General features: G+C 42.7%; 2 protein-coding genes across 3 annotated transcripts in view; one reads left to right on the top strand and one right to left on the bottom strand.

Annotated features, from left to right (window-relative positions):
• mospd2 (motile sperm domain containing 2) overlaps nt 1-9565 on the bottom strand; it is a 60006-nt gene extending 50441 nt beyond the window's left edge. For both annotated transcript variants that reach the window (XM_033033357.1, XM_033033356.1), the window contains exons 1-3: nt 9455-9565; nt 9266-9323; nt 1922-2077 (exon numbers count right to left, since the gene is read on the bottom strand). In XM_033033357.1, coding sequence (XP_032889248.1) covers nt 1922-2077; nt 9266-9323; nt 9455-9475 — 235 coding nt within the window. In that variant the 5' untranslated portion in view covers nt 9476-9565. The remainder of the gene's footprint in view (nt 1-1921; nt 2078-9265; nt 9324-9454) is intronic.
• The window catches only part of fancb (FA complementation group B), a 39773-nt gene continuing 25215 nt past the window's right edge, over nt 9544-24101 (top strand). Inside the window, exons 1-3 of the mRNA XM_033033355.1 lie at nt 9544-9601; nt 11995-13452; nt 21661-21816. Of these exons, the coding sequence (XP_032889246.1) occupies nt 12520-13452; nt 21661-21816 (1089 nt within the window). The 5' untranslated portion in view covers nt 9544-9601; nt 11995-12519. The remainder of the gene's footprint in view (nt 9602-11994; nt 13453-21660; nt 21817-24101) is intronic.

Genomic DNA, 24101 nt, shown 5'->3' with positions numbered 1-24101 from the left:
AGGTGTACTGACTGTGTGGGCAGAACTTTGGAAGTGATTGCCCACCAGTCTAAAAAGCCGCTGTGTCCCCCTGTCCCTGGGATAGCAGGGGGCGATCAAACAGCACAATACCCCCCTCCCCCTCCAACTCCAGAGGAATCCGCTCCCCGATGGGCCGCTACGGCGACAAGTGGCAGTTTGCCCACAGCCCGAGCTGCGCCCCCTCATCCGCCACCCCAAGAACAAGATGTACCTTGCACACCATCAGCTTCTTCCCCTACGTGTTCCTCTGGAGTTGGAGCGGGGCTGGGCTGGAGTTGCTGCTGGCTGTGGGTCTCTGGGATCTCCGTGCTTGCAGTGGGCCTGGGGGTCGGTGTCCCGTTGGTCCTGACGTCTCCGGCCACCCCCCTGGACTGGAGCTGAGACTGGGAACTGTACCGCCCTTGCCCCCTCCCTCTGCAACTGCAAACAACCCCACTCTCCTGCAAGGGCGGTACAGTTCCCGGAGGATGGCAGGTGGCCGGAGACGTCAGGACCAACAGGAACCCGCTCCCCGATGGGCCCCTACGACGCCCCGAGCTGCGCCCCGTCATCCGCAACCCAGGTTCCTCTGTAGTTGGAACCAAAGATCTTTGGTTGGAACGGGGCTGGGCTGGTCTGCTGTTGGCTGTGGGTCTCTGGGATCTCCGTGCTTGCAGTGGGCCTGGGGGTCGGTGTCCCGATGAGGGGGCGCAGCTCGGGGAACGGCTTCTGGTGGTCCTGACGTCTCCGGCCAGTTTGCAGTTTTCCTCTGTAGTTGGAGCGGGGCTGGGCTGGGCTGCTGTTGGCTGTGGGTCTCTGGGATCTCCGTGCTTGCGCTTGAAAACGTTCACCGAGGGCGGCCCGCAGAGGTGACAGCGGAACCTCCGGTCGGTCCTCGAAGAAAGGGGAGCTAAATCCCCATTCATAAAAGAGACGGTGAGGGTATATTGCGCGGGAAGGTTAATAATTGACAATATGCTGCTGCCTGCCCACTGAGTTAAAAAGTTCCCACGGTAGACTCACGATACACTATCGTGAGTCTTGCGTGGGAACTTTTTAACTCAGCGGGCAGGCAGCAGCATATTATCAATTATTAACCCTCCCGCGCAATATACCCTCACCTTCTCTTTTATGAATGGGGATTTAGCTCCCCTTTCTTCGAGGACCGACCGGAGGTTCCGCTGTCACCTCTGCGGGCCGCCCTCGGTGAACGTTTTCAAGGACCTTTCTTCAAGGACCGAAAAAATGGCCGCTATTCGGAGGTTTTCGTTATTTGGATCTTCGGATAAAAGGTTGTGCACCTGTAATTGGTTTCTGTAAACTGCCTTTGGTGCATAGGATGTGAAACTGGGACAACAGTGTACGGGTGATTGTCCGTCAGCAAAGACTCGGTGAGCTGAAGGGCCTGTGTCCACGCTGTATCTCTAAACTAAAATTGCCAAAGCTCAAATTTTACTCTTTATCTTTACATTTAGCAGCTGAAAAATCCAACCTAGGCTCCATCTTCCCTGGGAATATTGCATAAAAGTACTAACATTTGCAGATTATTTATTATAGTTTAGGCCTACAATTCTCATGTACACTTCCCTTAAGCATGATCTTTTTGCTTACTGCTGCATACAAGAATTGGGCAACATGTTACTTTTCCGACTCCACACAAATCCGAGTAAAGATGCAATTTCGCAACATACAAACAGACATCACACTGCAACGAAAAATGATTACAGGGACATTCATTATGAAGCTGCCAAGATGTACATTATTTCAATGAGTTCCATAACTGAATTGCAAGTTTTTAAGTTAAGTTTTTCATTCATAGGTAGGCATAAAAGGTGTCAATACAAGGCTATTTTAAAGACTGGCTTAAAGATATGGTGTGACAATTTAAAGTATTCATATGTCCATCTTGCCAACAACTTACCGTGAACAGAAAATTCTTTTCTAAATTGAAAGCTCTCATCAATCATTTTCAAAGTATCATCCACATTGTAATGTCTCCAATGCAAATAGCTCTCAATCCACGCATTATCTTGCTTTAGTCTTTCAACATCTCGAGAATCATATTTCTCAACCTTATCTACAGAAAAATAAATTTATATTAGTAATCTGAAAAACTTTTCCTGTACATAATTAAAATTGGTTTTCAAATCATAAGTATCTGTATTTTTAACTAAATGGGTCTGCTCAAGTATAAAGGCGGTTAAGCTTTACTGCCTTACTTCCAATGCAAACTGTGGGAATCCTCAGTTCATCGTGAACACCTCCAGAGAAATGGTCTGACCCGCTAAGTTACTCCAGCTTTATGTCTATCCTAAGTGAATCTCAAATGTCTATAAACCCAAGTCATGAGTCAAGGAGATTAAAAAATGTGGACACTGGAATGGATACTGACCTCCCCACCATCAAAGGGGATCTATAGGAAGCACTGTCTTAAAGAGCCAGCCCACTTTATTAAGAACACGCATCACCCTGGCCATGCTCTCATTTCACTTCTACCATCGGGAAGGTATAGGAATCTGAAAACCATGGCCACCGGATTTGTGAACAGTTTTTCCCCAACAACCATCAGGCTCTTGAACACTACAAACAGAAACTAAATCCAAACTGTGAACTATCTTGGTTGTACTAAAGATCTCAGGCTCTTTGCATTAATATTGGGCCTTTAAATGTATTGATTTTTTTGTGTATTATGTTATCTATGAGTATTGCGTTTGCATGCCTGTTATGCTGCTGCAAGTAAGAATTTAATTGTTCTATTTTGGTATAGACTTGACTTTGATAAAACTTAATCACGTGACTTTTAGTACCTGTCAAAATGGTGCAGGTTTCGGCTGGATAAATAAAGCATACTGCAAGAGTTCTGGCATTAGATGTCACAGAAAGCAAATACAACAATGACAAACAAGAAGTACGCTTTATAAAAATGAACCGATGTGATATTGGTATTGCTCAATTTTTGTGTTTAATTTTGAACTTTAGTCTTTGACTTAACAATTTCATCCAAACAATAATCAAACCAAGGTAAATATTTTCAGACACCTAAAAAGAATTGATGGCATTTTAGGACTACTTGAGAACTGTGTTCATTCTAATTTTTCATTAAAAAGATTAATCGGCAATACATTAGGTAGAAGTCATTAAAAGTAATTGGAATAACATTAAAGAACAAGATAAGGGACATTTTGAAATCATTAAAAAAGGTACATCTGTGCGAATACTCAAATTTCAATCGCACTCAAGTCAATACGATTTATTATCTCCTGGGGCAGAGCTGCTGCCTTGCAGCTCCAGAGACCACGGTTTGATCCTGACTATGGGTGCTGTGTCTACGGACTTTGTATGTTCTCCCCGTGACTACGTGGGTTCTCCCCGAGGGCTCAGAGTTCCTCCCACTCTCCAAAAAGACGTGCAGGTTTGTAGGTTAATTGGCTTTGGTAAAAATAGTAAATTGTCCCTAGTGTGTAGGATAGTATTGGTGTACGGGGTGGGATGATCGCCATCAGCACGAACTTGGTGGACCGAATGGCCTGTTCCGTACTGTATCTCTAAACTAAACCACACCAATCTACCAATCCTTTTATATCTCCTATAGCTAGATTATAATGAACCTTTAAAATCTCAAATACATTTCACATAACTTTATACAAATTTTAAAATGCCAACCAAAATCATTGCTTGACCTTCTGTAAAGTTGAATGTACTATTTACCATTAATATCTAGGAAATGGGTAATCGGAGAAAGAGGTAATCCTGACATTGGGTGCTGTCTATGTGGAGTTTGCATGTTCTCCCTGTGACCGCTTGGGTTTCTTCTGGGTGCTCCCATATCCTCACGCATCCCCAAAGAGTAGTTGTCATCTACTTCCTTAGAAGATTGAGAAAATTCAGTATGTCAACAAATACTCTCTCTTGAGAGTATTGCTGTTTATCCCGCTGAGTTACTCCAGTTTGTTGTCTATTTTCGGGTTAGACCAACATCTACAGTTCCTTCCTACACAATACTTTCTTGGACTTCTACAGGTGTACACTAGATGGCATATTGACTGGTTGTATCACCTCCTGTTTGGGCAACTCAAACTCCCAGGAACTAAGAAGATTTCAAAATGTGGTGAACACTGCCCAGTCCATCATGGGTACTCACCTCCCCACCATCGAAGGGATCTACAAGAATAGACAATAGGTGCAGGAGTCAGCACCGCCATTCAATGTAATTATGGCTGATCATCCCCAATCAGTACCCCGTTCCTGCCTTCCCCCCATATCCCCTGACTCTGCTATTTTTAAGAGCCCTTATCTAGCTCTCTCTTGAAAGCATCCAGAGAACCTGCTTCCACCGCCCTCTGAGGCAGAGAATTCTACAGACTCACCACTCTCTGTGAGTAAAAGTGTTTCCTCGTCTCCATTCTAAATGACTTACTCCTTATTCTTAAACTGTGGCCCCTGGTTCTGGACTCCCCCAACATTGGGAACATGTTTCCTTCCTCTAACGTGTCCAAGCCCTTAACAATCTTATATGTTTCATTAATATCCCCTCTCATCCTTCTAAACCAGAGTGTACAAGCCCAGCTGCTCCATTCTCTCAGCATATGACAGTCCAGCCATCTCGGGAATTAACCTTGCAAACCTACGCTGCACTCCCTCAATAGCAAGAATGTCCTTCCTCAAATTAGGGGACCAAAACTGCACACAATACTCCAGGTGGGGTCACTAGGGCTCTGTATCTGTAGGACTCTGTAGGGCTTTGAATCACTGCCTCAAAAGGGCAGCCAGCATCAGAGACCCACACCACCCTGGTCACTCCCATTTCACTTCTGCCATTGGTAAAAAAGGTACAGGAGCCTGAAAATTAACATCCAGGTTCATGAGCAGCTTCTTCCCTACAATCATCGGGCTATTAAACACTACAACTGCCAAATAGGCTCCAAACTACATAGATTTGGGACCATTATTTTTGACTTTGCCTACCATTATCTATTATCTGTTTTTACATATACTTATTTTTTTGTTGTTTATAATGGGTTTTACAGAGTAATCCTGTCGTGCTGTTAAAAGTAAGAATTTCATTGGTCTGTTTCGGGACGCATTAGAATAAAACACTCCAGACTCTTAACAAGGATATATTTGTAAAGTAAGATGCCAGGGTTGCTGTGGGTATAAATAATGGTTGATGAGTTAATGGCGGGAATTAAGAGCTTGATAATGCATACAAAGGAGTGTAAAATATTGCAAAATGTAGTGCTATCAAACATGGCCAGTCAGCCAGCAGGATGACTTGCCTCAGATATGGCCAGTTCTGATACACAAAGAGATTTGCTAGCAAGTTGTCAGAAGTTGTAAAACTCAAGAGTCCAAAAGGTTACAATATGCACAAATGGAAGACGAGGTGCATTGGACCTTGGTGAAACAATGCAGAAGGGCAGTCGCAACAATGAAGTGGAAGTGAGATACATCGAACAGTACAACAAAAGAACAGGCTCTTCGGCCCACAACGTCCTTGCCGAACATGATGCCGAGACCATCTCATCTACCTGAGCATAATATATATCCTTCATTCCCTGCCTATCCAAAAGCTTCTTAAATACCACTATCATATCTGCCTCAATCACCAACCTTGGAAGAGCATTCCAGGCACTCACCACCCTCTGTGTAAAAATGTTGTCCCACACATCTCAATTAAACTTTCTTCACAAAGCTATGCCATCCAGTATGTTTCTAACCTGTGAAAAAGGTTCTGACTGTCTACCATATCCATGACTTGCATGTTATATTTCTCACTCCAATACTAAAAAAAAAAAGCATATTATTTGAAAAGGAATTAGATTATTACATTTGAAGCTTTTAAACTTCCTTAATCCAACCCTGAGTTTCGATGGGCTCCTACAGTGTTACACTGCAAAGTTTCTTTCCACGTATACTGCTTGACGTACTGGGTGTTTCCAGCACTCCTTTTTTTTTTTCTGGATTTCAAGCATATGTGTTTTTTTAATGCCTATTAATGCAGTTTGGGAAGAAAACTATTCTCACGTTTGATTATAAATAATTAAAAGGACAGAATTAACTAGATGTATACAAAAGTCTCCTTTTAGAACTGACATTTCACCCTCCAATACAAGAGGCAAGATGACATTTCCAAACATAATATTTGAAAAGGAACTAGAGCATTAATATTTGATCTGTAAACTTCCCCAAAAGCTGAAAATGTTTAATGAGGCAAACATTGGTAGTTCAGCCCTTCCCCACCACAAAAATCACCATCTGTAGCTCTCCAACTGTTGCATGTAATAGTTCCGGGTGCAGTTAGCCAATGGCCCTTCACAATGCTCCTCTTCCAGCTTTCCCACCCCTCCCCTGCTCCACAATCAGTTTGAAGAAGAGTCCTGACCTAAAACGTCACTTATCCTTGACCTGCAGAGATACTGCCAAACCCGCTGAGTTACTCAAGCATTTGTGCAATTTTTTTGTATAATCTAATTTCTTTACAAATCTAATTTAGTTTTTTTGAAGAGCTAACCAAAAGGTTAATGAGGGCAAGGCTATATGAATTTCAGCAAGACATTTGATGGTTCCACACGGTAGGTTTCTCTTAAAAGTAAAATTGCATTGAATCCAAGGAGAAGTAATCGACTGGATGAGAACTGGCTTCATAAAAGGAAGCAGAGGGCTATGATGGAAGGTTGTTTTTCAGACTGGATGCCCGCGAGTGGTGTGTGCCTCAGGGATCAGTGCTGGGCCCATTCCTGTTTGTGCCTTATATCAACAATTTGGATGAGAATGTAGAAGGCATGGTTTATAATTTTGCACCACAAAAGTGGTTGGTATTATAGAGTGTGAAGATGGTTATCAACAATTACAGCAGGATCTAGGGCAAGTGGGCCGACGAATTGTTAATGGAATTTAATACATGCAAGTGTGTGGTGTTGCAATTTGGAAAGTCAAACCAGAACAGGGCCATCACACTGAAGGATCTAGGAGTGCAGGTATATAGTTATTTGTAACTTTGTCAGCGCGTAGGTGGCGGCTATTTGTATACATTGTGTATGCAAGCAAAGAATCTCACTCTGCTCAGTTACATGTGACAATAAAGTATTCCTATTCCTTCCTTCAAAGTCGTGTCACAGGTAAACAGGGTGGTCAAGAAGACGTTTAGCCTTCATCAGTCAGAGTATCGAGTATGGAAGTTAGGATGTTTAAGAAAGAACTGCATATGCTGGAAAACGCAAAGGTAGACAAAAATGCTGGAGAAACTCAGTGGGTGAGGCAGCATCGATGGAACGTTTCGGATCGAGACCTTTCTTCACAATGAAATGGGGGGCAGGAAGAAAGGAAGAGGCGGAGACAGTAGGCTGTGGGAGTGTTGAGAAGGGGAGGGGAAGCAAGGACTACCTGAAATTGGAGAAGTCAATGTTCATATTGCTGGGGTGTAAACTACCCAAGAGAAATGTGAGGTGCTGCTCCTCCAATTTGCGGTGGGACTCAGGAAAGAAAGGTCGGATACAGAATGGGAAAGGGAGTTGAAGTGCTGAGCCACCGGGAGATCGGGCTGATTAATGCGAACTGTGTCGGGCGAAGCAATCGCCAAGGCTACACTTGGTCTCGCCGATGTAGAGGGGTTGACACCTAGAGCAGCGGATGCAATAGATGAGGTTGGAGGAGGTGCAGGCGAACCGCTGCCTCACCTGGAAAGACTGCTTGAATCCTTGGATGGAGTCGAGGGGGGAGGTAAAGCAACAAGTGTTGCAAGGGAAAGTACCAGGGGATGGGATGGTTTGGGTGGGAAGGGGCAAATTGACTAGGAAGTTACAGAGGGAGCGGTCTCTGCAGAAAGCCGAAAGGGGAGATGGGAATATGTGGCCAGTGGTGGGATCCCGTTGGAGGTGGCAAAAATGTCAGAGGATTATCTGCTGTATGTGACGGCTGGTAGGGTGGAAGGTGCGGACAAGGGGGCTCTGTGCTTGCTACGAGTGGGGGGGGGGGGGGGGGGGGGAGATGGGGAGTGAGGGCGGAGCTACGAGATATAGAAGAGACCCTGGTGAGAGCCTCATCTATTGTCAAAGAGGGGAACCCTCGTTCTATAAAGAATGAGGACATCTCCGATGCCCTGGTTTGAGGTATTGTGTTCCGTTTTGGTCACTCTGCTATAGTAAGGATGTTGTTGAGCTGGAAAGAGTGCAGAGACGATTCATGAGGATATTGCCAGGACTCGAGGGCCTGATCTATTGGGAGAGGTTGGGCAGATTAGGACTTTATTCCTTTGAGCACAGGAGGATGAGGGGTAATCGTATAGTGGTGTATACGATTATAAGAGGAATAGATAGGGTAAGTGCACAATCTTTTACCCATAGTGGGGGAAACAAGAACAAGAGGACATAGGCTTAAGGTGCAGTGGAAAATATTTAATAGGAACCCAGGGCAACATATTTTTAAATACAAAGGGCGGTGGTAGGTATATGGAACAAGCAGCCAGATGAGGTAATTGAGGCAGATTCCATCTGTTGCCAAGACAAGGGCCTGAGCTAATAGTGAGAGGTTGGGCAAGCTAGGATCCCTTGGTGCATAGGATGATAGGTGAACCTATAGAGGTATACAAGATCATGAGGAGAAAACAGGGCAAACACACAGCGTATTTACCCAGAGTGGGGGAATGTGGGACATAGGTTTAAGGTGAGAGAGGAAAGATTTAATAAGAACCTGAGGGGCAATTTTTTCAGATGGTGGTGGGTATATGGAATGAGGTAGTTGACTACAACAACATTAAAAAAAACATTTGGCTATGTACATGGATAGGATAGGTTGAGGGATATGGGACAAACAAAAGGCAGGCGAGATTAGTGTGGATGGGCAAGTTGGTCATCATGAGGAATTTGGGCCAAAGATAGACACAAAATGCTGTGTAACTTAGCGGGACAGGCAGCATCTCTGGAGAGAAGGAATGGGTGATGTTTCAGGTCCGGACCATTCTTCAGACGAAGGGTCTGTTTACGTGCTCTATCACTCCATAGCTTTATCTACAGTTCCTTGTACCCTTGTGCTTCTCTCCCGACCCACACCTGCTCACCTTGAATCGTCCTAGCCACCCAGCCAAACAACTCTCACTTGCTCCCCTCCACCACTCAACACAGTACACACAAGGACGGAGTTTCAGGTGAAGTGAATTACAAAGGCGAGCACAATGCCGCCCTGGCATAGCCGGTGATCGGGAGTTTAAGCGACGGGGCAGGACGGGAGGTACCGGCTGTTCCCCCCGGTAACGCGGCTGGCGCCATACCTTGCAAATGCTCGCTTGTGAAGCGCTGCCTCGTCTCGCTTACCAGCTTCTCTTTGTCCTGGAAAACAGAAGAGCGGTTACAGTGTGAACAGGATTATCTTATCTGTTGTCAGGATATCTGCGGCAACCCCTTCGCCCTCACCGGGCGGGCGGGCGGGCGGATCGGCCACGGAGCGGAGCGCTTCTTACCGGCAGCCGCTCGGCAGCCATCACAGGACTCGCCGTCACCGTCGCCGGCACCGTCACGTGACCGGCCGGCCTGACCTCTCACCCCGCGACTGCAAGGCGCCGGCGCTTCCAGAAACTTCGGCCACTCCGCCAACCGGCGACGGAAAAGTGCGTTTGTCACCGTTTCCTTCAAGTGACGGACTCCGCCCTCACTCCAGCCGGCTACGGGCACAGAGGCAAGTGCAGGCAGGCGGGTACAGGGTCAGGCAAGTGATGGGGACATTGGGGACAGGATAGGAGTAACTCAGCAGGACAGGCAGCATCTCTCTGGAGAGAAGGGATGGGCGACCCTTCGAAGGGTCTCTCCAGAGATGCTGCCTGGCCCGATGAGTTACTCCAGCATTTTGAGTCTACCTTCGATTTAAACCAGCATCTGCAGTTCCTTCCTACACAGGATAGATCTGATCTTGTGATGGAGGCCGCCGGCGTCAGGTACAGGGTCAGTGATAGAAGACTCCAGGTACAGGGTAGGAGGGGTGATGGAGGTCACCAGGTACAGTGTCAGTGATAGAGGACACCAGGTACAGTGTCAGTGATAGAGGACACCAGGTACAGGGTCAGTAATAGAGGACACCAGGTACAGTGTCAGTGATAGAGGACACCATGTACAGGGTCAGTAATAGAGGACACCAGGTACAGGGTAGGAGGGGTGATGGAGGCCACCAGGTACAAGGTTGGGGTGATGGAGGATGCCAGGTCAGTGACAGAGGACACCAGGTACAGGGTCGGGGTGATGAAGGATATTGGGTACAGGGTCTGGGGACCGAGAGGGGACGCCATGTACAGTTGAGGCGGTGATGTAGGATGCAAGGTACAGGGTCAGTGATGGAAGACGTCAAGTCAAGTCACATTTATTTATACAGCACATTTAAAAAACAACTCTCGTTGGCCAAAGTGCTTTACATTTGTTATAAGAATAGCACAACAAAACAAACTACATACATATATACATGTAGCCATCACTCAGAGGACGTCAGGAAAGGCTTGGGAGTATAGATAAGTCTTTAGTCTTGACTTAAAAGAGTCGATGGAGGGGGCAGTTCTGATGGGAAAGGGGATGCTGTTCCACAGTCTAGGGGCTGCAACTGCAAAGGCGTGGTCGCCTTTGCATTTACAGCCACCAGGTACAGGGTCAGTGACGGAGGACGCCATGTACAGGATAAGGGGGCAGGCGCAAAATGCTGGAGTAACTCGGTGGGTCAGGCAGCATCTCTGGAGAGAAGAAATAGGTGACATTTTGGGTCGAGACTCTTCTTCAGACAGATTCAAGGGAAAGGGAAACAGATATAGACGGCAATATAGAGAGATACAGAACAAATGAATGAAACATGCAAAACAAGTAACAATGATCAAGGAAAGGGTCCTTTGTTGGCTGTGGGATAGGCGATAACGAGTTATACAGATAATGAAACTTGGCAACATCACAGTGAGACTAGTACAACGACTTGGGTGAGATAGGTCCAGAGAGAGGTGATGCAAGGGTTACTTCAAAGGTTCATTTATTGTCACACACCAATTGACATAGTGAAATTCAAGTTGCCATTGCAGCACATTAATAAGAACACAACATAACATTATAAAGGAATTTAACATTAAACATAAAAACATCCCCCCACAATGGTTCCCACTGTGAGGGAAGGCACAAAGTCCAGTCCCCATCCCCTTGTCCACCCATAGTTGGGCCTATTGAGGCCTCCGAAGATAGAGAAGTCAATATTCATACCCCTGGGTTGTAAACTGTCCAAGCGAAATATGAGGTGCTGTTCCTCCAGTTTGCGTTTGCCTCCCTCTGACAATGGAGGAGGCCTGGAGGACGCCAGATACAGGGTCAGAGGGCAGAGAGGGGTCGCGGGAGACAGTGGTAGGGGTTGATAAAGGACGCCGAGTACATCCGGTAGATTGTGCAGGGTCAAACCATGGTCGCCTGGTACAAGCATGGGAGGAATGAGGTTACAAAGACGGTGGGGTTGCCAGATACAGGATCAAAGGGCATAGCAGATCAGCTGGGTACTGGATTAGTTGCAAGTGGGGTCTCTAGGTGCAGAGTCAGAGTGCAGCTTTGGTCACTAAGTACAGAGTCAGTAGGTGGGCAGATACAGAGTCTGGCAGCATACAGAGTCGTTGGGTTCAAGGTCAGATGAGAGTTGTCTGGTGAAGGATCAGGGAGCTGCCAGGTGCAAGACCAAAGGGCAGATGGGGTCACCAGGTACAGGGTCAGGCATCACTGCGATACAGCTGCCCACACATGGTGGGACTTCATTTAGTTTTAAATCATTTTTCTGTGGTGTATGTATATAAATTCTCACTTTCACAGTTTGGAAATGTTAAAGTGGGTTTGTAGTCATAGTCATGGGACTTCATTTAGTTTAAATCATTTTTTTGTGGTGGATGTATATAAATTCTCACTTTCACAGTTTGGAAATAATGTTAAAAAATGGCCATCCTGCTTATTGAAAATTATATCTCATCATGTTGTTGAAATGATTGTTCCTGTGCTTCAGAAACAGTGTGCTACATCTGCTGAGCAAGATCCTAAGATGGTGATTGATTGCGCCTGCTGATTTGAGGTCCGAAATATCCAGGATAGAATACCATATTGTCCAGTGAAGAGCAGTTCCAGCATAATAAATGTGGTGTGTTGGAAGGAACTGCAGAAGGTGGACAAAAATACTGGAGAAACTCAGCGGGTGAGGCAGCATTTCTGGAGATAAGGAACAGGTGATGTTTCGGGTCGAGACCATTCGTCAGACTGGGTGGAATAAATGTGGTGCTTCCTGTCCATTGAGCAATCCACCACATAGTTGGAGATGGCGCATGTAGTTTCAACTAAAAAAATATTATTGAGAACAATGTGACATCAAAGCTGAACTTGCTGTATAAGACACATCTAAAATATTTCAGAGTGAACTTGAAATTGAATTGTGCTGCAACAACATCATTTAAGAACTTGTTTTCATCATTCCAGTTCAAACTTTTAATCTCAAATCAAGATCTTGTTAAGTATAATAAAAAATCAACTCTTTGAAATGGAGCTGGAATCCATTCAAAAGAATATGAATGTAACAACATTAAATGGAGAGGTGATTACCTTTATTATGTCCAAGAAAAAGCACCAGAGTGGGAAAAGCGTTACCGTGCTGCAGTTCCAAAGGATGATGTTTGATTCAGAATCGGGGAACTTCATGAAGAAATTTGCAGGGACATACATCACTAATCGAAAAAGTTCATATTCACAAATTATTGCCTGCAGTTGTGCGATTGATTCAAGAACAGGACAAAATTGCCCATGTATCTTGCTGAAGATGCACAAAAAACATTCTAAATTTGGATATATTTTACTTCTACTACATAATTCAAATGAAATTGAGCATCATTTGGACTTTGAACTGGATTACGAAATAAAAGAGAAGTTGACCCTCTTGACTGGGCCCAGTGTTTACTGGAGTTGTGGCAATCACATTTTACACATATCTCTTCAAACAAATGGTATTTTGAACATTCCAATTTCATTTACTGCAGTTATATGGATTGGAGAGATTTCTGATGGAGATGTTGTTACACTAGGAGCAAGGAAAGCAGCTGGACCTGTAAAGAATTATGATTCTGCAGTTACTAAAGCTGATAAACAGATCTGGGGTAGTGAATTCGTCACATATTCCATAAAAAAGAAAACCATGTGCAGTCATCATTTGATTCCAAATGCTTACAGCACAGTAGTTACACATATATTAATTTGCACTCTTGATGTTACAGACAGTCAGTTAAAGACAACAGTTATAGCAATCACATGCAAACATCAACTGGTTATGTTTGAAAATTGTCACCCCATGAATGTCTGCCAGCTTCCTTTTGAAGATGCCTGTGAAATAAAAATGGTCGCAACTGGCAGAGAGAATCATCTCTTCCTTGTAACTTCAGGAGCTGGAACTGTTTGTGCTGTCTCAAAGGAAAATTGGCAGGTACAGTTACAATGATCATCTTTGTTTTTCATCTCCAACAAGTCCGCCACCCCTATCTCTCATTGACAGACTTAAACAAACACTGTAAAAGCTTTTGTTATTGACATTTTTTATTTTCAAAATGTTTAGAAATTTAAATTGCTCCAATAGGTATGAAAATGAAGTATCATTGGTCTCTGCTGAATTAAGCTGTCTGAAGCAACATTAGTGTTATACCTCTAACATGGAAAATAGCTGTAGAGGTTCAGGGAAGCATTAATAAATAAAAAATGATAATCTGCGCCTTGATTATAGGATGAATAGAAGTGATTTCAAAGAGTTTCCTAAACGGAAAGATATAGCTACAAGTTTTATGGAGGGGATTCCAATGCTTGGCTTTTTGGCAGCTTTAATCTTGAGATTTCCTACATTTTTAATTAGCTTCTCTAGAAGACCACTATTAAAGGAACGGAAGTTCATAGTACGTGGAAAATAAAGGGCAAAGGCATGGATGGATTTGAAAGCAAAGGATGAGATGTTAAATTAAATAAGTTGCATATTTGAGCATCAAATTAGGTCAGTAACAAAGTTTTAATGGAGACATCAAACCTAATGAGAGTTTTGGATGTTCATAGGAATAGTCAAGGGTGGAGCAAGGATTAGGGTTTCTGGCAGAGTCTGACTACTTTACTGAAGTAGAAATAGGTAGTCTTGCTTATGGTAGAGCAATAAGATCTGAATTCAGGTTGGCGTGGTAGTAAAGCTACTGATTTATAGCTCTAGAGCCCCAGTTTGATCTTGACTATGGGTGCATGTGCGCGTTCTCCCTGTGAAAATGTGGGTTTTCTCCAGGTGTTCCAGTTTCCTCCCATATTCCATTGACGTGAAGGTTTGTAGTTTAATTGGCTTCTGTAAATTGTCCCTAGTGTGCAGGATCGAACTAGTATACAGGTGATTGTTGGTCGGTGCAGACTCTGTGGGCCGAAGGGTCTGTTTCCATGCTGTAGCTCCAAACTCGTAAACTCATTTTCAAAGTTATAGACTGAGTGAGAATGAGGCATTGCAGTTCATCAGTGGTACAAACAGAAGGTGTTATTGACGAATAAATGCTGCTTCATTATCATGGTAAGAGTAGAAATCTGATAACATTAAAATAATGTACATTTTTTTTACGCTGTACCATCTTATATTTAACTGCTTTAGTACATCAGCAATTTAAAAGTTGTCAATGGAAATAAATCATTCCTGTGTATCGGATTTCTTCTGCATATAAACATTTTTCCTGATTTTAATTGAATCCATTTGTGGAAACAATATTTTACTATCTTTTATATGTACAAGAAAAGCAAAAGAGAAAAAAACTGCCTGAAATATCCAACCAGTTGTGGGAAGTGCATAGCCAGGAGCCATCAGTTAAAAAAATTGAAAATATTTGTATGTTGATATAAACATAGAACATACAACATAGAACAGTATAGCGCAGGAACAGGCCCTGTGGCCCACAATGCCTGTGCCAAACATGATGCCAAGACCAACTTAACTGCCTGCATATAATCCATATCCCTCCATTCCCTGTATATCCGTCATAGTGATGTAGTGTGGAAACGGTCCCACGCCCGCCAACATGTCCCAGCCGCAGTAGTCCCACCTGCCCCACGTTTGGTCCATATCCCTCCAAACCTGTCCAATCCATGTACTTGTCTAACTATTTCTTAAATGCTGGGATAGTCCCTGCCTCAACTAACTCCTTGGGCAGCTTATTCCATTCACCCACTGTGTGAAAAAGGTACCCCTCAGATTCCTATTAAATCTTTTCCCTTTCACCTTAAAACTATGTACTCTTATCCTCGATTCACCTACTCTAGGCAAGAGGCTGCATCCACCCGATATATTCCTCTTATGATTTTATACACCTCATCCTCCTGCGCTCCAAGGAATAGAGTCACAGCCTACTCAACCTCTCCCTATAGATCAGACACTCTAGTCCTGGCAACATCCTCAAACATCTTCTCTGTGCCCTTTCCAGCTTGACAACATCCTTTCTATAGCATGATGTCTAGAACTGAACACAATATTTTAAATGCGGCCTCCCCAGCGTCTTATACAACTACACATGACCTCCCAACTTCTATACTCAATACTCTGACTGATGAAGGCCAATGTGCCAAAAGCCTTTTTGACCACCTGATCTACCTGCAACTCCACTTTCAAGGAAACATGCACCTGTACTCACAGATCCCTCTACTCTACAACTCTCCCGAGAACCCAACCATTCACTGAATAATTGTCTGAAGAAGAGTCCCGACCCGAAACGTCACCCATTCCTTCTCTCCAGAAATGCTGCCTGTCCCGCTGAGTTACTCCAGCATTTTGTGTCTACCCTTGATTTAAGCCAGCATCTGCAGTTCTTTCTGACACCCACCATTCATTGTGTAGGTCCTGCCCATGTTAGACTTCCCAAAATGCAACACCTCACATTTCTCAGTATTAAATTCCATCAACCATTCCTCAGCCCACCTGTCCAATCGATCAAGATCCTGACATTTTTCACAACCATCTTCACTATCTGCAAAACCACCTGCTTTTGTATCATCTGCAAACTAGCTAATCTTACCCTGTATGTTCTCACCCAAATCATTGATATACATGACACAGTAATGGGCCCAGCACCGAGAAGCAAGCTTCTACTATCACCCACTGCTTCCTTCCATGAAGCCAATTTTCTATGCATTGAGCTATCTTTCCTTGGATCTGACGCCATCTAACCTTCTAGAGCAGCCTACCCTGCAGAACCTTGTGGAATGCTTTGCTGAAGTCCATATATACAACATCTGCAGCCCTGTCCTCATTGACATTTTTGGTCAAGTCTTCAAAAATGTCAATCAGATTTGTTCGACATGACCTCCCACGTACAAAACCATGCTGACTATCCCTGACCGGTGCATGTCCGTCTAAATACCTGTATATCCTATCCCTTAGAATACTCTAGTAACTTCCCAACTACAGATGTTAAGCTCACTGCTTATAGTTCCCAACATTTTCCATGTTCCCCTTCTTGAATAAAGACAGCTTTTGCCACCCTCCAGTCTTCCGGCACCTCTCCTGTATTTAAAGACGACTCGTAAATCTCAACCAGAGCTCCCGCAATTTCCTCTCTGTTTTCCCACAGTGTCCTCGGGTATATCTGAACCCTGGAGAATTGTCCACCTTCATGCACGATAGTACCTTCAGCATCTCTTCGACCGTAACACTGTGTCTATCTAGATTATCTTAAATGCCACTATTGCATCTGCCTCCACCTGCCTACAGCGTGTTCCAGGCGCTCACCACTATCTGTTTAAAATAACTTGCCCCACATATCTCCTTTGAACTTTTTCCCATTCACCTTAAAGCTATGCCCTCTAGTATTTGAGATTTGGTATTTTCATTTTGGTGAAAAAGGTCCTGTCTTGCCATTTATGACAATAAGTGTATTTTTGTTGCTTGATTGAAATGAATAATATATCATTTACTTATTGGTAGGTTGATTTTTTCATAGAATCAATATGATTATTTTATCATAGAATCAATAATGTGACATTAAAATCCAGATTCTGTTCAAATAACAATTTGATCATTGTAGAAGTAACACATTTTTTCCATGATTCTAATGAAATATTTTTGTTTTAACACCATAAATTGTAGAGGTTCTTTCATTTTCTTTTGAATAATCTGGAATACCTAAAATCACATGTTAGGCTGCTATACTTAAACCAAAACATAGAATAAACTGAATCCTAAGATCAAAATGTGACTTGCTGTTGATGTTTTTGTCATATGGACTTGCCTAGAGGGATTTTGTATTTTTATCTTGGCAATTGGAAAAAAGGAGTCAGCAGTTACATTATTAAAGGATTGTTTGTCATGCATTTCAAATAATGAAAGCACAGGAGACAGATTGTACGATAGTCAAAGTGCAAGAAATATTCACTAAAGTGATGTAATTCTGAAATGATTAAGAATATAGAACAGTGCAAGAAAACACTCTTTAGTCCACAATATCCATGCCATAGATAATGACATGTCAAATTAATCTCCTCTGCCTAGGTATGTTACAAAACTTACCTTCAGCGGCGCTGCAATTCTGCCACTGGCCGTGTGCGCGATTTTGCCGCGTTTGGGGGGGTTAAAACGGGGTTTTCCCCGACCTGGTGCTGAATTATATTTGTTGGAGTGTAAGATGTTGTTAAAGAATCGTGCCTACGGTCGTTCTGTGTGTTTTAAAAAAAAATTCACCCGACAAGTTAATCGCTGGAATGATTTTAAAATCAGCTTCTGAAGCCGTCAATGCCGACAACTGGGACGGATTTTATGGAGGACCAGGTAAAAGAAAGTAGTTTATTTTTATGTATAAAAGTGCTTCTTAAGATGTATTTAATTCACATTTTAAGTTGCGAAATGGTGATTTTCCCCCCCCGAAGAACCGGCAGTGTTTTTGCTGCAGATATGGGGGACTAAATTCACCGCAACCTCAACGTTCCAAATGGTCCCGTTCCAGAAAATCCCACTCGCAAGCTGATTTAAATGGCCATTAATTTACAGGTATTAAACATTAAATTCCTTCCATTTGGCCTATAAACCCATGACAATGAGATTTAAAAATTATGTTATTTTTATAAAAGTGTGAATGTTATTTGGACATTTAGGCTATTTAAAAATGTTAATCTATTCTTAAGAAATGGATAGATGTTTAGATCTAGTAATTGAATTTTGTAATTAGCTACAATTAGGTAACTAACTAAGTATATGCTTTAATTTCAAGTCATCTAAGTAAGATTGTTTCATATTTGTTTCAGAATGCTTCAATCTATAATAACTGAACATTTCTTTCAGTTATCTTAAATTTTAAGTAAGTTATCGGCTTTTAAATGTTCTCGATCACAGCTTTTGTGTTAAGTCAATGAAAAAGCAATAGGGAACAAGATGCCAATTTCCGAGTATGAAAATGGCCATAACCTTTTTAATACTGAAGATATGAAAGTGAATTAGGTGTCAAATTAAACTTCTTTTTATGCTTTATCTGATGGGATAAATGAAAGACTTGATTTTTAAAATCTCAAAATTTTGTAACATTGCTACTCTGCCTGCACATGATCCGTATCCCCCAATTGCCTGCATGTCCGTAATACCCTGACTAATGAAAGCCAGTATACCAAAACCCTTCTTGACCACCCTATCTACCTGTGACCCCTTTTTCAGGGCCCTACCATTTACTGTGAAGATCTGCCCTAGTTTGACTTCACAAAATGCAACACCTCACAGTTATCTGCATTAATCTCCATTTGCCATTCTTCACACAGTTGCACAGCTTATCAAGATTCTGCTGGAATTTTTGATAAACCTCTGCACTGTCTATGATACCACCTACTTTAGGTAATTGCATACATTTCTGATTGCTCCACTGCAGAAAGGATGTAGAGGCTATGGAGAGTGTGGAGAAGAGGTTTACCAGAATGCTGCCTAGATCAAATGGTATTAGCTACAAGGAGAGGTTGGATAAACTTTGATAAAATACAGGTGCTGGTTTACAAAAAAAGACACAAAATGCTTGAGTAACTCAGTATGTCAGGTACCATTTCTGAAGAACAGGTGATGTTTCAGTTCGGCGCCTTCTTTAGACTGATTGCATGCTATTGGGTTGCATCACAGCTTGGTTTGGGAACAGCTTTGCCCAGTCCATCACACGGAGTAGACTCACATTGACTCCAACCACATTTCACGCTGCCTCGGAAAAGCAGCCAACATTTTAAAGACTTATCCAGCCCAGTCATTCCTTCTTTCCCCTTTCTCCCATTGGGGAAAAGTTACAGAAGCTTAAAAGCATGCATCACCTGACTGAAGAATGGCTTCTTCCCCTTTGTTTTCTTATCACACTCTTTTCATCTTTTCATTTGGCCTTTGTCTAATCATCTGCAATAACCCCCCCCCCCCCCCCCCCCCCCCCCGTCTGTATGCACTTATCACTCGCCAGGCTTTGTCCTGTCCCCATTTCTCTTCCCGCTTTCTCCCCCCCCCTACCACTACAATCGTCCTGAACGGATCAGATCAACTGGGCTTATATTCATTTGAATTTAGGAGGGGATCTTATCGAAACATAACATTCTTAAGGGATTGGACAGTCTAGTTGCAGGAATTTTTTCCCCGATGTTGGGGGAGTCCAGAACCAGGGGTCATAGTTTAAGAATACGGTGTAGGCCATTTAGGACTGAGATGAGGAAAAACGTTTTCACCCAGAGAGTTGTGAATCTGTGAAATTCTCTGCCACAGAAGGCAATGGAGGCCAATTCACTGGATGTTTCCAAGGGAGAGTTAGATATAGCTCTTAGGGCTAATGAAATCAAGGGATATGGGGAGAAAGCAAGAACAGGGTACTGATTTTAAATGATCAGCCTTGATCATATTGAATGGCAGTGCTGGCTCGAAGGGCCGAATGACCTACTCCTGCACCTATGTTCTATGTTTCTAATAAGGGTCCCAACCCTGAAACGGTACCTGTCCGCGTTCTCCAGAGTTGCTGCCTGACCCACGGAATTACTCCAACACTTTGTTTGGACAAACATAGACTGTTTTCACTGGAGCTTCAGATGCTGAGGGGAGACCTGATAGAAGTATATAAATTCTGAGAGGTATAGTTAGGGTAGACAGTTTGGATCTTTCTCCAAGGGTGGACATTTCAAACACTAGTTGGTGGGGCTTTAAGGTGGCAAAGGGACAAAGTTTAAAGGAGATATGTGGGGCAAAAAGTTTAGTACATAGTACATAGCACATGCCTGGGAGACGCTCCCGGGTGGTGGAGGAGGCAGATATTGTGGCGTTTAAGAGGCTTTTAGATGAGCACATAGATGTGTGGGGAATGGAGAGGTATGGATCATGCGTAGGCAGGTGAAATTAGTATAGCTTGGCTTCATGTTTGGTACAGACAATGTGCGCTAAAGGGTCTGTTCATGTGCTATACTTTTCAGTGTTCTTTATATGTCACTGTAGATCCCATACCTTTTAATATTGTGGCTCAGCCTACCATGGAGGATTTTATCAAATGCCTTACTAAAATTCATATACACGACCTCCACTGCCCTAAACTCATCGATAACCTTCATCACCTCTTCAAAAATGCAGTCATTCACTGGACATAACCTATCCCAGACAAAGCCACGCTGACTGTCTCTAATTAGCCTTTTCTCTTCCAAATACGAGTAAATCCTATCCCAAAGAATCCTCTCCAATAACTTTGAAAGCAATGACAAGAAGCTCACCTGCCAATAAGTCAGTCATACAGAACGGAAACAGACCCTTTGGACCAAAGGACCTGCTAGCCGAGATGCCCCATCTCAGGTCGCATTTGGCCCATATCCTTCTAAATCTTTTTTGTCCATGTACAAGTGCCAACATCTTTTAAATCATGTCAACAGCCTCCCCTGGCAGCTCCTTCCATGCACCCACCACCCTCTGAAAAAGAAACCCATCAAGTTTCTACTAAATCTTTCCCTTCTCACTTTAAATCTGCCCACTTGTTCTTGCTTTCTCTTTCTGTTTGTAATTTATAGGATTATATCTACTTCCCTTCTTAAACAAAGGAATAACTGACTGCTCTCCAGTTCCTCTTGGGCCTTGCCTCTGACTAAAATAGATACAAAGATCTTCGTCAAGGCCCCTGCAATCCCCACCTTTCTCCTCTCTCAATAACCTGGGTTAGATCTTACCATGCCCTGGGGATTTATCCATTTTAATGCTCTTCAAGAACCCTAATACTACCTCCTCCTTGGGTCTCAAACCTCCCTGACATATTAGTATTATCCACACTGATTTCACTGTCCTCCACCTTCTCCTTAGTGGATACAGATAAAAAGTAATAATTTAGTACCTCATCCGCTGACACCAAGCACAAAATCCCTCCTTAATCCTTGTCTTTTGGTTACCCTCTAGTTTTTAATTTACATATAAAAACAAATTAGAATTTAATAACTTTGCAAGAACAGTAGAAGTAGGTATTTGCATTAACAGTCAGATGTTTGCATTACCTGAACATTAGGATTTGATAAGTTCTGGTGATTGACAATTTTGAGTAATTTCTGCAAATAACATTTTGCGTTTGTCAGTATCAAGTGTTCAAGGTTTATATAGTAGTACTTCTGATAATTAATTAAAATTTGACATGCATTTATTAACGTGATTTATTTTTATTCTACTTAGGTTGTTTCTGTTTGGCAAGATGTATGGTCAGTACAGTTGGATGACTTCTTAGGTGTAGGGACAGAGCAAATGTTGTTACTTTCTCGGGGAACTTACACTATTGAAGACTGTCTGAAGAATTTCATACTGACTGATCTTGGCGAATTTAACTACTCTGTAAGTTACAGCCTTTTATTTTAGAATGATGTTTCTATTTTCTGGTAAGTTTCCTGGATCTTGACCGAGACACTACATTTAGAAAAAATAAGGCTTGTTTTGGCTGATAAATCAGACCAATTTTCCAAAATATGGTCTCCTTTCATTGAATTTCTTCAACAACAGAATGGTTGAACACAAATTTAAAACCGATGCTTGGGTTGGGTAGGGAAGGTTAGTGGGACATATCTCCGTTTTTCTTTTCTCTTTTTGCCTCTCACTTTTTTGTCAGTTCAGGGGTTTTTTCTTCTCTCTTTTTTTGTATTTTTCTACTTTTTCTTCATTCTTTCCTTTTTACTTTTTTTTCCGATTCATTTATCACTTTATAAAATGTTAAAACTGAAGCTGTATGAAAATTGTATAAATATTATGTCGATTGCTTTCTTCTTGTACAATTGCTTCTAATAAAATAAACATTAAAAAAAAGTTTCCTGGATCTTAAGCTGTCTCTTGGTCCCCTTCCCCTCATTCCCATATAATTTCCAAGTTAAATATCTGACATTTGCTAGAAACATAGAAAAAAAGGTGCAGGAATAGGCCATTCGGCCCTTCGAACCATTCAATATGATCATGGCTGATCATCCAAAATCAGTACCCCGTTCCTGCTTTTTCCCAATATCTCTTGATTTCATTATTCCTAAGAGCTAAATCTAACTCTCTCTTGAAAACATCCAGTGAATTGGCCTCCACTGCCTTCTGTGGCAGATAATTCCACAGATTCACAACTCTAGGTGAAAAAGTTTTTCCTCATCTCAATCCTAAATGGCCCAACCCTTATTCTTAAACTGTAACTCCTGGTTCTGGACTCCCACCACATCAGGAACATTGTTCCTGCATCTATCCTGTCCAATCCCTTAAGAATTTTATATGATTCTATAAGATATCCTCTCATCCTTCTAAATTCCAGTGAATACAAGCCCAGTCGACCCATTCTTTCATCATATGTCAGTCCCGGCCATCCCGGGAATTAACCTGGTGAACCTATGCTGCACTCCCTCAATAGCAAGAATGTCCTTCCTCAAATTAGGAGACCAAAACTGCACACAATACTCCAGGTGTGGTCTCACCAGGGCCCTGTACAACTGCAACAGGACCTCCTTGCTCCTATACTCAAATCCTCTCGCTATGAAGGCCAACATGCCATTTGCCTTCTTCACTGTCTGCTGTACCTGCATGCCTACTTTCTGTGACTGATGTGCACCCAGGTCTCGTTGCACCTCCTCTTTTCCTAATCGTACACCATTCAGATAATAATCTGCCTTCTTGTTCTTGCCACCAAAGTGGATAACCTAACATTTATCCACATTATACTTAATCTGCCATGCATCTACCCACTCACCCAACCTGCCACCCAGCTTTGTGTCATCCGCAAACTTGGAACTGTTACATTTAATTCCCTCGTCTAAATCATTAATATATATTGTAAATAACTGGGGTCCCAGCACTTGGCATTGCGGCACTCCATTAATCACTGCCTGCCATTCTGATAATGACCTGCTAATTCCTACTCTTTGCTTCCTGTCTGCCAACCAGTTCTCTATCCATGTCAATACCCTACCCCCAATACCATGTACTCTAATTTTGCACACTAATCTCTTGTATGGGACCTTGTCAAAGGCTTTTTGAAAGTCCAGATACATTACATCCACTGGCTCTCCCTTATCCATTCTACTGATCTTAAGCTAGTGTTCAATACTTTCTAATTCTGGGGAAATTAAAACCTACTTTATCTTCAACACATTGTAAACATTATTTATTTATGTAGAACTTTTAGTTAATGCAGTATTAACATACAAATCTGGGCATTTCTCTTATGCTGCATTAGACCATTCATTCACTGCTTGCAGCAAAATCGACCCCAATATATTTTGAAAGTTCAAAAGAACGAAATGTGGAAGTGCAAGAAACAAGGCCTGTGTTCTAAAAAGTGTTCAATTTGCACATCAATTCCACACTATGATGGTATCAATCCCAATTTTGGGAATTATTAATGAAGTAATCACACCAAAGGTGCAGACAGAGAATAGATGGGTGATCACCAAGAAAAGGAGGAGGAAAAGAGTTCAGGAATCCAATGCGGCAATTCACCTGCGAAACAGATATACCCCTTTGAATACTGTTGAGGGGGATGACCATTCGGGGAGCAGCAACAGCCAGGCCTGTGGCACGGGATCTGGCTCTATGGCACAGCAGGGTACGGTGATGTCAGGCAGAGTGATATTGATAGGGGACTCTATGGTTAGGGG

The sequence above is a fragment of the Amblyraja radiata genome, chromosome 14 (genome assembly GCF_010909765.2).
Source record: "Amblyraja radiata isolate CabotCenter1 chromosome 14, sAmbRad1.1.pri, whole genome shotgun sequence".
In the NCBI taxonomy this organism is placed as follows: Eukaryota; Metazoa; Chordata; class Chondrichthyes; order Rajiformes; family Rajidae; genus Amblyraja; species Amblyraja radiata.
Note: the sequence above shows the minus strand (reverse complement) of the source record. Positions and strands in the feature narration are given on the sequence as shown.